The sequence below is a fragment of the Panthera onca genome, chromosome B1 (genome assembly GCF_046562875.1).
Source record: "Panthera onca isolate mPanOnc1 chromosome B1, mPanOnc1 haplotype 2, whole genome shotgun sequence".
NCBI lineage: Eukaryota > Metazoa > Chordata > Mammalia > Carnivora > Felidae > Panthera > Panthera onca.
Window position 1 is genome coordinate 69,526,301 of NC_138342.1, and position 17,281 is coordinate 69,543,581.

The 17,281-nt window shown below is 37.1% G+C and overlaps 1 protein-coding gene across 10 annotated transcripts in view; it reads right to left on the reverse strand.

Moving 5' to 3' along the window:
• The window catches only part of WDFY3 (WD repeat and FYVE domain containing 3), a 278,494-nt gene that overhangs the window by 176,448 nt on the left and 84,765 nt on the right, over positions 1-17,281 (reverse strand). For 8 of the 10 annotated variants that reach the window (XM_078445957.2, XM_078445959.2, XM_078445953.2 and 5 more), the window contains exon 3: positions 9,269-9,479. In XM_078445957.2, the coding sequence (XP_078302083.1) occupies positions 9,269-9,448 (180 nt within the window). In that variant the 5' untranslated portion in view covers positions 9,449-9,479. Of the gene's footprint in view, positions 1-9,268; positions 9,480-10,934; positions 11,138-17,281 lie in introns of all 10 variants that reach the window. The other 2 variants (XM_078445955.2, XM_078445956.2) reach the window with 1 other exon arrangement.

The window sequence follows — 17,281 nt, forward strand, 5'->3', positions numbered from 1 at the left end:
CTCTCCCTCTCCCCCTCCTCTATCTCAAAAATAAATAAAACACTTAAAAAATTAAAAAATGAAAGAAAGAAAACAAGAAAATAAAGCCAAGCCTAGGAAATGGATGAGAAAAGAGAGACTAAAAATCTAGGACCAAAAGACCTCTATGCTTGCCATGTTTTGGTCATAAATTTTGGTTCAAATATACAAAAAAGAAAATCTACTCAATAACATAGTTCACAATGCTCTTAGGTAAGAAAAACGTATATTTAACAAAGTATCTCTATTTTCATACTCCAGTGTAAAAATTTCCTTCAAAGGATCCTTAAAAAAAAGATATAATTCATAATGTAATATTCTTATAACAGAAATATGTTTTCTACATTCTTACAACAGACACTATCCTTATAACCTCTCTCAAACTGAGCTGAACAAATCAATTTTACAAGACATACTTTTGTTCGGATATCTAAAGGCTGTTCATTAACTTGACACCAGAGTAATTTTACATTATCTCAAAGAACAAATAAACTATACTTTTCAAGACCTCAATACATTGTTTTTTCTGCCGAGATATTGATAAACGTAGTGTGTTTACAGCTAAACTGTGTCACCTGTAAGACCCATATTCTTTCACAAACTGGAGCCAGATTAGAAATTGAGAAGCCAAGGGGCACCTGGGCGGCTCAGTCGGTTGAGCATCCGACTCTCGATTTTGGCTCAGGTCATAATCTCACGGTTTGTGGGATCAAGCCCCAAACCTGGCCCTGTGCTGTCAGCCCCCAGCCTGGGGTTCTCTGGGAATTTTCTCTTTCCCTCTCACCCTGCCCTTTCCTACTCTCTGTCTCTTCTCCACTCTCTCTTTTTCTCCATCTTTCCCCCCTTTCTCTCTCTCAAATAAACTTAAAAAAAAAAAAAAAAGAAATTGAAAAGCCTAATGACACATGCTTTAAATTTAAATTTAAATAATGCAGAATAGCCATTCTACAGAGATGTATGTAACTGCTGTCTATAAAAATTATGTTTCTCAGGCAATTAGGCCTTTTGTCAAATTGACCTAAATTAGGCAAATATTTCTAAGACTCAGAATATAGAAATATATATTTTGTTCCTAAGAATTAAGAGCTATTTTATTCTGAAGAGTTATTAAGACAACTTCATAAAATAGATCATTGCTTAGTATAAGGATATGGTTATTCAAGCAGTCTTCATGCTAGGTGAATAATACATTGTTAAAAATGCAACTTACTTTTCACACGAATCCTGATTATTTGCCGCTTTATTTCCCTAAGAATCTTTTTCAAAAGATAGGTCTTGCTTGAACTGACCACTCCAAAATCACTATTATGGAAAAAGAGTTAAGTCTTATCTGCTAATCTGAAGTGAACAACTATTGCTTCTTTGACATAAGCAATTTTTAGTCTACTGATTCTTTCATTTATTCACTCATAAATATTTATTACTCTCCTACATATGTTTGGAGTCATGAGTACAAAGGTAAATAGAGAGTTGTGAATACAAAGGTAAATAAAGCAAAGAGGATTCCTGTGCCCATGGAGTTCACTTTTTAGTACAGGACACAAACATTAGGAATGAAAATTACACTGGTGATATGTTATAAAAGAAGTAAACAGGGTAATGGGAGGGGAATGACTGCCTGTTGTGGGGAAAGGCTGTCAGAGAAGGTCTCTCTCAGAAGAGGCTGACATGGTAGGGTGACACTGAATGATGAGACAAAGTCACAATTCAGACTGCCTGAGAGAGAGGGTTCAGGCAGCGAGAAGAGCTGTGGTAAGACCTCCAAGTGGATGCAGACTTGGGTAGGTGAGGAATTGAGAGGCTGATGAGGCTGGAATGTTTTTTATAAGATGGAAAATGTGCACTAAAATGCGTACTACAGAGGATAGAATATGGAGCTGGGAGCCAGAGGAGGCCTGGGGTCTTCTCACCCACAGAAACTACAGGTCCAATTCTTCTGGTTCTCCATTTCCCCATCAGCCAAGGAAGAGAACTAAGCAAGAGACTGACAAGTAATACATTCAACTCAGAAGAAATGAATTCTACAACATACACGTGAGATTCATAACTCAGAATAAAAGAAACAAACAGCAGCGAGGAATAAACATGCCATCTAGTAAATTCGATAAAAAATAATAGTTACCATGAAATGAGCATTTATAATGTGCCTAGCACTAGTCAAATACTTGACATGTAATGCCATTTAATCTCATAAAATCCTATACAGTGTCCTCGTTGTATGGATAAGGAAACTACTAAAGCTTAGAGAAGTTAAACAACCTAACCCAGGAGGTAGTGGAGACAGAATTTAAAATTAGGTCTGATTCCAAGCCATGTTCTTAATCGCTCAGTACTATGTTGTCTCAATTAAACTCCCCATGAACCCTATCACTGTCACTTTATACAGTTTCATCTTAGGAGAGGAACAGCATGCATAGACTCCTTTTCAGAAGAGTCATTTTGAATATCCACCTTGATTACAGAAAGTTTCCTGGCATTTCCTCACCTAAATATTTCTGACATACTCAGGGAGAACAAATTAATAGTGTTATTTAATGGCATGCACAAAACAGGAACACAATATATATTTGTTGCTGAGTGAAGTTACTCAAAAATGTATTAAATACGATTAATAAAAGAGAGGTTGGAACTTTTATAATGTTTTCTAAAATGGTGTTTTCTTTCCTAAACATATGTAATATCTAAAATTAAGTTACAGAGTAATGACCATCAGTAGTCTTGGAATAATTTCCGGATTTTAAAAATTAATACTGAAGATAAAATTGTATTATTTCAAATTGTTAATGACTCCTCTCATTAATATAAATAAATAGGAAAACACGTATATGCTCCTTATTTCTAAGAAGGACCAAAAGTCAGGAGAAAAGAAACTGAGATGGCTCAGTCCCTTTGTCTCCTTTGGGATATGCCTGCCTCATGAGAACATGCACTCTTATCTGTTCTGCATGGGGCTTGTAACTGCCAAGTTTTGCCAACGAATGGGTAAGAAAATATAGCTATTTCAGATATGAATTTAGTAAATCCTTCGTGGCACAGACCTAAGCTACATTCTCCAATATCAACTGTATTGGTATTACGGTATAAGTACTAAGCTGTATATTTGTAAACACAAAGATGTAAAAATGTAAATAGTTCATCTGTCTGACTCCAGATCTCTCATTTGGTTCTAAACTTGAGTATTCTTCCTTTAAAGCCAATAATTCAAAAAGTAAAGGTCAGGGCAGCTGGGTGGCTCAGCTGATTAAGCGTCCGACTTTTGATTTCAGTTCTGGTCATGACCTTGCTGTTCGTGGGACAGAGCCACACGTTGTGCTCTGCGCTGATAGCGTGGAGCCTGCTTGGGATTCTCGGTATCCCTCTCTCTGCCCCTCCCCACTCACATTCACACTCTCAAAAATAAAAAAAATAAAAGTAAAGCAAGATAAAATAAAAAGTAAAGGTCAGTTGTAAGGGATAAAAAAAGAAAAACAACATTCAATTTAGGTGCTTTTCAAATATAAATAATTCAAAAACAAGGGAAGTTTCTAAAAGAAGACCTAGTTAATAAAATTATATTTTAAAAGACAAAATGAAGTGGGCCCCTGGGGTGGCTCAGGTGGTTGAGCATCCAACTTCATCTCAGGTCATGATCATGCAGTTCAAGAGCTCAAGCCGCACATCAGGCTTTCTCTGCTGTCAGCGCGGAGCCCACTTCGGATCCTCTGTCTCCTTCTCTCTCTGGCCCTCCCTTGCTCACTCTCTCAAAAATAAACAAACATTAAAAAAAATAATAAAATAAAACCCACAATGACGTCTGATAACATATGCCATGGTAATTAACAATGGCAGTTAATTTTTAGAGGACTAAAATGTCATTCATTTTTGAATAGTTTAAACCAAGTATTTTCTCAATAAGCTTTTGTTCTTACGACTAAAACAGTTAATTATTTTTAAGAATGCTGGATAAACGTTATTCAGTTATTCTCAGACTCCGCCAGAATCTTTCAGATGGAGAGAATCCGTGAGAGGGAGGACAGCAGCAGCCTCCTTGCAGGACTGTGATAAAGACCACAGGAGGCAGCTGACGACCTCAGCGTGAGCCCTGGCCCAGAAAAAGGACTCACCACATGTCATTTCTCAACGTGTGTCTCTTAAAGTCAAAAATCACATACTGAAATAACACTACTGACCACGTTTTAAAAAAAATGATTCTGTAGATAGATGAATGCCCATGTGTAACAACATGGTTTATTTACAATTTAGCACGAATCAAGCAAAGTCTCAAAAATTGATAGTATGATTCATTTTTATTTATTTTTTTAATTATATATATATATATATTTATTTATTTTTGAGAGACAGAGTGAGACAAAGTGAGAGTAGGGGAGGGGCAGAGAGAGAGAGGGAGACACACGATTGGAAACAGGCTCCAGGCTCTGAGCTGTCAGCCCAGAGCCTGATGCAGGGCTTGAACCCACAGACCGTGAGATCATGACCTGAGCCGAAGTCGGATGCCCAACCAACTAAGCCACCCAGGCGCCCCAGTATGATTCATTTTTAGCAATCATGGTAGGAATTCTAGAGCCCTACTGACCTCTTTTATCAAACCTACTTCTTAGCAATAGAGAATGTTCGTGTATAAATGGTTGAACGTGAAATAAATATGGCTATATATTTCAAAACTTAATGGATGGGATGTCTTATCTAAAGACAATTGTAGTTTGTTAATAATAATCCAACAAACACTGTTTATATATTTTTTAAATTGGTCACAATGTTCCAGAAATAACTTCCAATCTTTTCATTAGTTAAAAGCTGACTGACCTTTATGATATTTAAATCACTCACTGTTTTAGAGACATAAGGCAATGCATATCTATGTGCTTTTACTCAGGCAATTAAAAATTTTTGACTTGACATAGGTCAATGGAACAGAATAGAACACTCAGAAATGGACCCACAACTATATGGCCAACTAATCTTTGACAAAGCAGGAAAGAATATCCAATGGAAAAAAAGAGGCTCTTCAACAAATCTGGGAAAACTGGATAGCAACGTGCAGAAGAATGAAACTGGACCACTTTCTTACACAATACACAAAAATAAATACAAAATGGATGAAAGACCTAAATGTGAGACAAGAAACCATAAAAATCCTAGAGAACACAGGCAACAACCTCACTGACCTCAGCCTTAGCAACTTTACTAGACACATTGCCAGAGGCAAGGGAAACAAAAGCAAACATGAACTATTGGGACCTCATCAAGATAAAAAGCTTCTGGACAGTAAAGGAAATAATCAACAACTATAAAAAACAGCTGTGGAATGGGAGAAGTTATCAGTAAATGGAATATCTGGTAAAGGGTTACTATCCAAAATACAAAGGAACTTAGTAAACTCAACACCAAAAAAAAAAAAAAAAAAAAAAAAAAAATCTGTGAAGAAATGGGCAGAAGACACGAATAGACACTTTTCCAAAGAAGACATCCAGTTGGCTAACAGACATGAAAAGATGCTCAACATCACTCATCATCAGGGAAATACAAATCAACACTATGATGAGATACCACCTCACACCTATCAGAATGGCTCAAATTAACAACACACAAAATAACAGATGTTGGCGAGGATGTGGAGAAAGGGAAAACCTCTTGCACTGCTGGTGGGACTGCAAACTGGTAGAGCCACTCCGGAAAACGGTATGGAGATTCATCAAAAATGTTAAAAATAGAACTACTCTATGATCCAGCAATTGCACTACTAGGTATTTACCCAAAGGACACAAAAATACAGAATCAAAGGGGTACATGTACCCCGGTGTTTACAGCAGCACTATCAATAATAGCCAAACTATGGAAAGAGCCCAAATGTCCATCGACTGATGAATGGATAAAGATGTGGTATGTATAATGGAATATTACTCAGCCATCAAAACAAATGAAATGTTGCCATTTGCAATGATGTGGATAGATGCAGAATGTATTATACTAAGCAAAATAAGTCAGAGAAAGACAAATATCATGATTTCACTCATATGTGAAATTTAAGACACAAAACAGATGAACATATGGGAAGGGGTAAAAAAAAAAAAAAAAGATTGAGAGTGAGAGAGCAGGAAACAAACCATAAGAGACTATTAACTATAAAGAACTGAGGGCTGATGAAGGGAAGTAGGTGAGGGATGGGCTAGATGCGGGATGGGCATTAAGTAGGGCACTTGTTGGAATGAGCACTGGGTGTTTGTTGTATGTAAGTGATGAACCACTGAATTCTACTCCTGAAACCAATATTGCACTATATGTTAACTAAAATTTAAATAAAAATTTGAAGAAATTTTAAATTAAAAATAAAAATTTAACTTGAAAGAAATGACAAACATAGGATACAAGAGAACAGTCTAAGCAATACAGCATCTCAAGTCTACTTTAAAAAAAAGACAAAACACAAATATTTATATGATTCTTCCAGTCTAAGCGTCATGTGGGCTGGCTGTAGAAGCCTAACTGATGAAATACATCGATACATATGTAGAATATTACTTATTAATTTATGTTAATATCCGAGAATAACAACTGTCCTAACTATCCTCCACATTATCATCACTTTGTAAATGTGTGTAAGTCTGAGAGAAGGAAATAACCTCAAACTATTCAGTGGGCAATAGTACAGGGCACTGAGGTAAAACAAAAATAAAAAGATTAGAAAAAAAGAAACAAACAACTTCCCAGAACTGATTCCAATAAAAATTAATGACTGTTACCTCACCAGGGCTTGAAAAAATGGCTTGTCCATAATCAGTTCTTTCCCTCGTTTTCAAAACAGCTATTTTAAACCTTTCCCCACTTCTCCTCGTGTTCCTATTCTACCATCTCCTCCCTGCATCATTCTCAGCCTCTTATTTCATAGATTAAAAAAATGAACATCCTCTAGATGTATTAATGTTTGCACCCTCTCTTCTATTCTACCCAACCTGATGGGTGACATGTGAACTGATCTCACTATGTTCCTCCTTGTACTCCTGCCCTTCTGCCTTACCAGCCCAGCAAAACCTTAATCCCAATAAACAACGTACCTGTCTGCCTCCTCTACTTTTACTTACACACCTGCTACTGAGTACCTGCAAGAGAAAAATCACACACCCACAAGGATAAGATCCAGTACAAATTTATCATCTCCAACTGTTACTGGACCCTCAATATCCTTCAATTCTTTTACTATCCCTTTCAACTATCTCTCTCATTTTCCTTCATTATTATTCCAAACCATCACACTTTCCTTAAGCCCAACTCAACTTACTCCAAGGCTCTTAACCGACCACATCTTCTGTTGATGACTACAAGAAATCAAGGTCATCAAGCAAGATCTTATTCAACTTCCCACCTCCTTAACTACAATCATATTCACACCTAACAAGATGTGCTCTCCTCTAGGATGAAATAAGTATTTTTCTCTTGCTGAAGACTCACCTGTCCCCCCCCCCCCCATAATTTGACTCCATGCTCTCCTCCCTCAATCAATTTCATTCTTGGAATTTTCCAAATTTCCTCCTCTGCTGGTTTCTCCCCTTCTCTTTACGAACCTGGATTTCCTCCATCTTTACAAACAAAGCAAAACACTGAAAACATCCAGAAAAAACCCACCCTTTTGTAGCCAAGTTGACGTCCATCTATCTCTTTTGTTCTCTCTTTTTTCAAATTTCTATAAGCCCGGTATATTATTTACTGTCTCTTTTCATCTTCCATTCACTCCTCAACTCGCTGTTTTCTGGCTCCACCATTCTAGTAACTTACTACTCTCTCTTTTCCTATATTTACCTTTTGAACTCCATAATCACCCCCTCCTGATCCCTTTTGTGCTGACCAGCTCCTATTCTGTATTCTTTATGGGTTCCCCTCCTTTCATTAGACATTCGTACTCTCCATGATTCATCCTTAGCCTATTGCTCTTCTCACTTGGCATTATAAGCCATGAGCAATCTCTATCCCCTTCCAGCGTTTCAACTACCCCATCTGTGCCAGAGTCCAAAAAGCACATATCCAGCCAAATCCCCTACCTGAGCTTCCAATTGCCTACTGAATACATCCACGTGGGAAGCTTGCAAATAGTTCAGACTCAATGATCCAAACTGAATCTATCTTTTTAATCTTTCTTTCTCAACTACTGGGAAAAACATTCACCCAGTTTCCCAAATTAGAAAGCTAGGAGAGAGCTTGCCTTGGTTCCTTCTACTCTGATTCTATTGCTTAAAATACTTCATTGGCTCTCCATGCCTCCAGGAAAAAGTATTAGCTCCTAATACAACATATAAACCCATCATGACAAGCCTCCTATCAATCTTGACAGTCTTATTTTGGCTCTTCCTCACATAAAATCAGTTTCTTCAACTCGTTATAGATGCTGGCACATATTAGAATGTTTGTTGCCTTTCATCTTAACTCATACGTTAGCCTCTTACACTAATTACTTTCTTTGTTAATTTAGCCCAGTTAATTCCAATTGCGCTAATGCTTATCTTTTAATGCCTCATGAATCACATCACATTCTTGAAGGAGACTTCCTTCCCCAGATCCCCACATACTTAAAGACAACTTTCTTTTCAGGGGTGCCCTTCAGTGCTAAAACAGCTAAAGGTCACAGCAGCATTTGGCAGCGCAGAGTGGTGGGGCATCTAGAAGCCCTATGGAACCACCTGACCTTTTCAACCACATACCTGTGTACCTTCGATAAAAGTTTAAAAATTATTTTAAATAACCCCACCAAGATTGCTCCATATAATCAACTTGACAAAATACATTTAAAAATTAACTCTATTTAGAGTCCCAGAGCCTACATCTATCCTCTTTCAAAATCTCTTACAGAAAACCTGCCAAACAACAAAGCAAACTGAGATGATTGTGTAAAGTATACAAAACACTTGGGCAATTAATTACACCATTTGGTGCAATAAACCATCAATTCAAAAAACAATGGAAATAACAAGTAGTAATTTACAACCTATCCCTCTTCCAACACTCAACCCAACCATTATAAGAACATTTTACAGAATGCTCTGTCTTCCTTTTATCTATTAGAACTAAATGGAGTTCACTCTGACCAGGCCTCAGATCAAGTCGCATGGCTTGAAAGCAAATTGAAAGGAAGGTATGAAAACATCAAGCTTCTTAAAAACTCATTCTATTATTTTCTTCCTACCTGTAATTTATTAGAAACTTGAAATTTCTGGAGTGCCACCCAATCCTGGAAGGCCTGGGCTTGGCAACCTGGACCTACCCTGTTAAACACTGGCAGCATCATGTACAGCTTCTCCTCTTGTTCCTTCTGAGTCATGTGCCGGGGAGGGTGGCACAGCTCAGTGAAGAGTCGGCGGAGGTGCATCAGTCCTAAGGCATTGTCTTGGGGGCTGCACTCCTCCTGCCTCGGTCGCCCCATGATCCTCTTCACCATGTTCATCTTGGCTGGTGGGTGATAAACTCTTCTAATTCTGTGGGAAGAAGTTCATACACAAAGTGTCATCATCTTGACCAGGTCAAGAGCTTAGAAAAGGCCAGAAAAAACACAAAATTCTATTTGAAAGTTCTCTTCTACTTCTTTAAATAGAAAAGGTAGAGAGGCAAAGGTAATTTTGATAAGTCTCCCTGACAAATTAGGAATCATGGCACCCAATATTCCTACTGGCTTTGACACAATTTATACAAAATGTAAAATATTAATTGAACAAGTATCAAATGTTTCCAATTAAACAGTCATTATGAAGCACAAAAAATAAAGGGATCACATATCTTACTACTAATATGCTGTTTAATAGCTGAGTATATATAAAAGAATGAAGACTAGAAAGTTCACCCTCACCTCAAACATCAAAACAACAATGAAACCCACCCCTCAAAACATGAAGCTTTTTATTTATTTTTAAGTTTATTTATTTATTTTTGAGAGAGAGAGAGAGAGAGAGAGAGAGAGAGAGAGAGAGAGGCAACAGCCCAAGTAAGCTCTGCACTGTCAGCGCAGAGCCTGACGCGGGGCTCAAACCAACCAATCGTGAGATTATGACCTGAGCTGAAACCAAGAGTCAGATGCTTAATTGACTGAATCACCCAGTCAATTGAATCTACTGAATCTAGGTCAGTCAACTGAATCTACTTTTAATTATTTAATTTTTTTTTCTATATGAAGGATTACAGTTTGGGTACCTGTTTGAAGAGTCTACTTTGTTACAGTTTGAAAACATGCAGATTAAAACAAATGATATCCCAATATATTTTACAAATCATAAGACAACAGTAAATTTTTTCATATAACTGAAGACCACTTTTTCAAACCGTACTTTGAAACCCTTTGGCAGGTCATGTTAATTCATTTAGTGGATCGTAATAAGCATTAAAAAAATGAAACAGAAGAACACATATAGTATGGTTGATTATTATTCCATGAAACTTATTTTAGGTAATTCATGCATACCAAATCACAACATAAAATGTATCCCTGGCTAGAGCTGCAGTTAAAAAATAAATAAAACAACCGCTGGGTTAGAATATGTAATAGAATCAATAACACTAAGCATTCAGGAAGAACTATCAGCCCTTTTCAACTACCATGAACTGCGCCAGCAATTAGCCAATTTCAGACACAAAAACAGGGCATCTTACAAAAGAAACCAGGAAAGTTGGGAGGACACTATGAATATACAGAACTTAGATAAAAAGCAATTTGCTTTCTAATCTGTAGAAAAGCAGGAATAGCCTGAAGATTAATTTTTAATTTTGCTTCATAACCACATAAGCCAGTAGACCATTTCTTAAGGAATGAAAGATTACTGCAAGGCTAGAGCTTTACTTACTAAACTTCTGTCCACTGATTTTTAAAACTCTAAGAACTGGCATCTTAAACATGCTTGCCCCTGAGAATTTTGAGTGAATTCCATATTGGCCACGGGTACCTGGTTATGCACTCTAGCCGACTGCAACAGGAGGCATGGGGTGACTCATATTAGGTGAGGAGTAGACAGACACTGCCTAGAGAGCTCTGCCGAGGGCTCATCTGTGTTGAGGGGCTGCTGTGCAGAGAGCACTCAGTATATTCTGAGGGGTCCAATCGTGGGGCAGGGTGCTAAGACACACAGGCAAACGGCCAAGAGAACCTCTAAACCACAAAATGAAAAACAAAAGGTAGTTTAGTTCAAAGCTGTTTAACATATTTCATTCTTGGAAAATACGTAAGTCCTCCAGTTATAAAGATTTCAACAAATATATTCAAATAGCCTATGTGGTATTTACAGTCCTGGAGAGTCCCAGAACAAAAATAAAATTTGAAGTAAATTATAAAACTTACGGTAATTAGCTAACATTTTAGATTATGCTTATCTCTGTTCTTTTTCCTTAGCCCATATCTAGAGTTCAATAATCTGGACAGTCCTGGCGAGGATTTAGGAGATTCACATTCCCCTAACACTTCAAAAAGTTTCTTTAAGCAAAAGATCCCAGCTTTCCAAGGGATCCATGTCATTTTTTAAAAAGTCACATAGTACTCTAAATTAGAGCCTCCAAGCACTTTCAGACCTTCTCCTTTGCTCTTCATTCTAACTTAAGCAAGTGGATGGAAGAGAGGATTAACTCCACCTTTAAGCAAGGCCCTGAGACAAGAGCAACTTGCTCAAAATCTCACAGTAATAAGGAACTGGATGAGAATCCATGCCTCCCACCTCCCGTTCAAGTACCCTTCCGGCTTACTCATATTCACGTGCCTATTTTAAATTATTCAATTCTTGGAAACTGACACTCTAGCATGTTTGTTTATCACCAAGCAGTGGTTACAATGGGAAAGAAATCTTTGATTTTTCTTAAAAGTCTAAACTAACAAACTTTCATTAAAAAAAAAAAAACCCACACTATCACATAACGACCAACATTAACTAGATGCAATAATGCTATTGTACTGTCTCTATTTAAGATTTATCTGATACAAAAGGATATATATCAATCAGCTAAGTAGGTTTACTGGTATTTCTCACTGAGATAATTGCAGTAATGGAAAACATTCAGATTCCTCTTTTTTCTCCAAACTTACCAAGAAACACTTAAGCATATTAGATTGCTGGTTCATTGCTTTATTTCCACTCCAATATTCATATTTAAAGTAGCATTCAGACCAAGAACTATCATGTTTACAATACTCCTCAGCAGTGAAAGACTAAAAAGAATAAGCATTTTTCAGTCAAACCTGTACAAACATACCCGTATGAAATAGGTAACTTCAGGTGAACCCCCTTGAATCCTGGGTTTCTCTCATTTGTAAAATCTTTCCTCACAGCCTTTTGGTTATGCATACTAAAAGAACTTCATTTCTATTACGTGCCAAGCACATTAGTTACACTCAACAATTCTTTTTTCTTTCTTTATAGCTTAATCACGAAACATTTAATCCTTTTCATTTACATTTTTAGTTACTTCAGCAAGGAAGGAAAACAGTTTAAGCCTTTACAGTACTAGGTTTTAGAGATTTACACAATGATAAAACATTAACAAAATATTTATTCCTTTGTTAGATGCTCAATAAGAGGCTTATAAAGTAATATAGAAGAGATGCAAAATATAATAATAGTAATAATAATAATAATAATAATAATAATACACCACAGAATGATTATTCTGGAGGTAATGTTATTAGAGGTTTTCAAAATATTTATAAAGATTATTCTTTATAAGAACTGGTTTTCTAATACAAACCCTATTTTGTTTCACAAGGGAAAAGTGTTTGTACTGCCATCCTGCCAACAGGGGGTTATTTAAATAGCAATGAGATAATTACTGCAATGAGCCCAGACAGTATTTCTTATTCTAATCTCCCATGTTAATGCTTGAAAATCCCAGATACTTTAACCTTCTCCCCACCCCCCACCAAAAGTCTTTAAGAAGTCTGCCATTATTTAAATTATAGAAGGGTATAAAACAAAGAAATAGCCTACATTAAAAAAAATATATATTTGTCAAGTAACTAGCTGCCTCTGAGCAGCTCAGCTAAAAGCTTAAAATAGCTTTTCTAAATAGCCCCTTAATTCCACAAGAGAAAAAACAAATATCTCACATTGCTAAGAGAAATCAAAGAATTACTAGCAATTTCTCAGCTTTTTATTTTGTTCTTAAACTTTCTGTGGGAAAAAAAACTATTTTTTTTTTCTTCACTGTAAAGAGTACAAGCAAAACTTCTTACACTTTCGAAGAGTAAAGGACAAAACTTGGAGAGGTTCCCCATGAACTGGGTCTATAACCCAACAATCTAACATATATGTACACCGAAAAAGATCTATTAAAAAAAAAAAAAAAAGAGAAAAAGACCTACAGATACAGTCCTAAATTAGAATTTAACTTTTCTGCCTGTTGGAGCATTTTTTGCCTTACAAGGACACTTGTTATCAGATTATAGCCTCATCTGTAAGATATTATAAGGTCAGCGACCTCACTTATATGGCAAAATATAATTACTTAAGACCTATTCCCAATATCCCTTCATCCTTCCCAGCCCATCTGTATACTCATCATCCATACACATACTGGACAACTTCTCAAAGCATCTTTTTGCTGTGCTTAATTTTCTCTCTTCATAGGCAAAAGCATATTCCAAAGTCAAAAGCAACTCCCATCCATTTAAGAACATTTCACATATGATTTCCAAGTACAAGCAGCCATTTTTGACATCTCCCTGACACCATTCTTGAACCCCTACTTCTCACAGGCTGCACTGCTGTTTTGAGAGCTCCAAAGGCAAATTTACTCTAATAGTTAAATGGCAGTTGGAGTATTTGATATGATGAATCCAGTGTAATTAAATTATATTATGGAATAAATAAATAAAATAAATTTTATAGGCTGACCTGAAATCCCCAGCACTCTCTGAAAGTGTATTTTCATGCAAATTGCATTCTGAATTTTGTAAAACACCCACAAAAGTATATAGCACGATGCTTCTGTAGTTGAAGGTTGCCTAATACCAACACATTTTTGCATTCTACATACCTCCACTTAATTCTAGTACAAGCCAACAGCTCTGTCATCATTTACCAATATCCTCAGTGGATGGCACAGTGCACTGACCTCAGCAGCGAGATGCATATTAGCAGGTCCCAAACCTTCAGGGCCATAACCCTAAACCTACCACCACTAGGAATTTCTCTACTTCTCAAATTTCAAATTGTGAAATCTCACTCTAAGATCCTAATTTTCAAAACCTCTGCCTTTCTCACCCCCTAAACCTGTGGTCTCTACTGAAAATGACACACGTCAGAAAGTCATTTACATAACAAAAGGAAGAGGAATGTCTGAGAAGGAATAAATAAAGGTAAAATAAAATTTTATTATTCTTTTTCTTAATTCAAGTATAATTAATATACAGTGTTACATTGGTTTCAAGTATACAATATAGTGATTCAACAATTCCATACATTGCTCACCAAGATTAGTGTACTGTTGGGGTACCTACATGGCTCAGTCAGTTAAGCATCCAACTCTTGATTTTGGCTCAGATCATGATCTCATGGTTTGTGAGCTTGAGCCCCATATTGGGCTCTGCATTGACAGTGTGGAGCCTGCTGAGGATTCTCTCTCCCCGCCCCTCCCCTGCTTGTTCGCACATGTACTCTCTCTTTCTCACAAAATGAATAAACTTAAAACACACATTTAAAAAAAAAAGATTAGTTGTACTCTTGATCCCCATCACCTATTTAAAGTCTTTTTTAATGTTTATTTTTTGTGAGGGAGAGAGAGACAGACAGCAAACGGGGGAGGGGCAGAGAGAGGGTAACAATCCGAAGCAGGCTCAAGGCTCTAAGCTGTCAGCACAGACCCCAATGTGGGGCTGGAACTCACGAACCGTGAGATCACTACCTGAGCCAAAGTCAGATGCTCAACCAACTGAGCCACCCAGGAACCCCAATCCCCCTCACTTATTTAACCCATCACCCCTACCTCACCTCCAGTAACCATCAGTTTGTTCTCTATAGTTATCAGTTGGGTTTTTTTTTTCCTTTTTTCTTTGTTTTGCTTCTTAAATTCCACATTATGAGTGAAATCATATGGTATTTATCTTTCTCTGACTTATTTCATTTAGCATTATATCCTCTAGCTTCAACCATGTTGTTGCAAATGGCAACATTTCACTCTTTTTTAATGGTGGAGTAATATTCCATTGTATATATACACCACACCTCCTTTATCCATTCACTTATGGACAGACACCTGGGTTGCTTCCATATCCTGGCCATTGTAAATAATGCTGCAATAAACAAAGGGGTGCATATATCTTTTCAAATTAGTGTTTTCATTTTCTTTGGGTAAATACCTACTAGTGAAATTACTGGATCATATGGCATTTCCAGTTTTAAGTTGTTTGAGGACCCTTCATACTGTTTTCCCTAGGGGCTGCACCAGCTTGCATACAGTGTGCAGGGATTCCCTTTTCTCCACATCCTTGCCAGCACTTGTTATTTCTTGTGTTTTTGATTTTAGCCATTCTGACAGGTATGAGGTGATATCTCATTGTGGTTTTGATTGCATTTCTCTGATGATTAGTGATGTTGAGCATCTTTTCATTTGTCTGCTGGCCATATGTATGTCTTTGTGCAAACATGTCTACTCATGTGTCCTGACCATTTTTAATTGTATTATTTGTTTTTTTGGTGTTGAGTTGTGTTAGTTATTATGTTTTGGGTTTGTTTGTTTTTTTAAGCTTATTTATTTTGACAGAGAGTGCAAGTGGGGGAGGGACAGAGAGAGGTAGGGAGAGAGAGTCCCACACAGGCTCCATACTGTCAGTGCGGTGTCTGCTGTGGGGCTCAAACTCACGAAGCATGACATCATGACCTGAGTGGAAACCAAGAGTTGGACGCTTAACTGACTGAGCCACCCAGGCGCCCCTATATATTTTGTATATTATTAACCCCTTACCAGATACAGAATTTGCAAATATCTTCTCCCATTCAGTTGGTTGTCTTTTTATTAAGTTGATTGTTTCTTTTGCTGTACAAAAACTTTTAATTTTGGTGTAATCTTTGATTATTCCTAATTGATCTAAGAATTGTTTTTAAAATAATAATAGTAATACTGTATTGTGAATTAATGAGATGAATGACAGCAATCTCATAAAGGGACAGGAGGGAGGAATTAGGAATAATGTAGTAAGATACCTGTATTATACCTTAATAATAGTGTTACTTGTAGGCAGATAAAGATTAGTAAAAAATTCATACTCTAAGGCAACCACTAACTTGTTAAAAATAAAAGTAATTGATATGCTGAGAGAAGATAAAAGGAAATTATGTTAAAACCAGTTAAAACTAGAAAAGGCAGAAAAGAATGGGGGAAACAAAGAACAAATGCAGCAAAGAGGAAAATTAAAAATATGACAGATATTAATCCAACTAGATCAATAATCACTTTAGATCTGAATAGTCTAAATGCACCAATTAAAAGATACAAGGCTATCACAGGGGATTAAAAAATACATCCCAACTACATGGTGTCTACAAGAAAGTCACTTTTTTGAAAAAAATTTTTTTAACGTTTATTTATTTTTGAGACAGAGAGAGACAGAGCATGAACGGGGGAGGGTCAGAGAGAGAGAGGGAGACACAGAATCTGAAACAGGCTCCAGGCTCTGAGCAGTCAGCACAGACCCCGACGCGGGGCTTGAACTCAGGGACCGCGAGATCGTGACCTGAGCCGAAGTTGGACGCCTAACCGACCGAGCCACCCAGGCGCCCCAAGAAAGTCACTTTAAATGTAAATAACAGTAAAGCCTTCGATTGCAAGTAAGTTGTTCTGTGAGCATCCCACAAGATGAGCCAACATTTCTAATAAATTTTAACTTGACAAATGAGCGATGTCTTGCAATACAAGTAGTACAAGATGCCAAATGTCACATGATCACAACTGAGCCAATGGTTCTTCTCTCTTTCACTGTGGGATTGTGGGTGATATTCTCCCATGCTCAGATGCTTGGTATCAGGCCGTGGTGTCTGGCAGAAATCAGTGATTTTTCAGAACACTGGAAGGTGCCCACAACTGACACTGGTGTATTTTTTGTCACTTCAAAGCACCTATGGACACTCTTTTGCTTTTCCATACAAGAATAAGCTTAGGAATGCTTTGCTTCATTCTAGGTCAGGCTACCTGCAGGACACAGACCCTTTCCTCTGCTGCCTTATTGCCAGTTACACTAAATACAATATATGACAAGAGTTTAATACTGTACTGTAGTCAACATCTGCTAGTGATAGTGAAAGTCATCTTACAC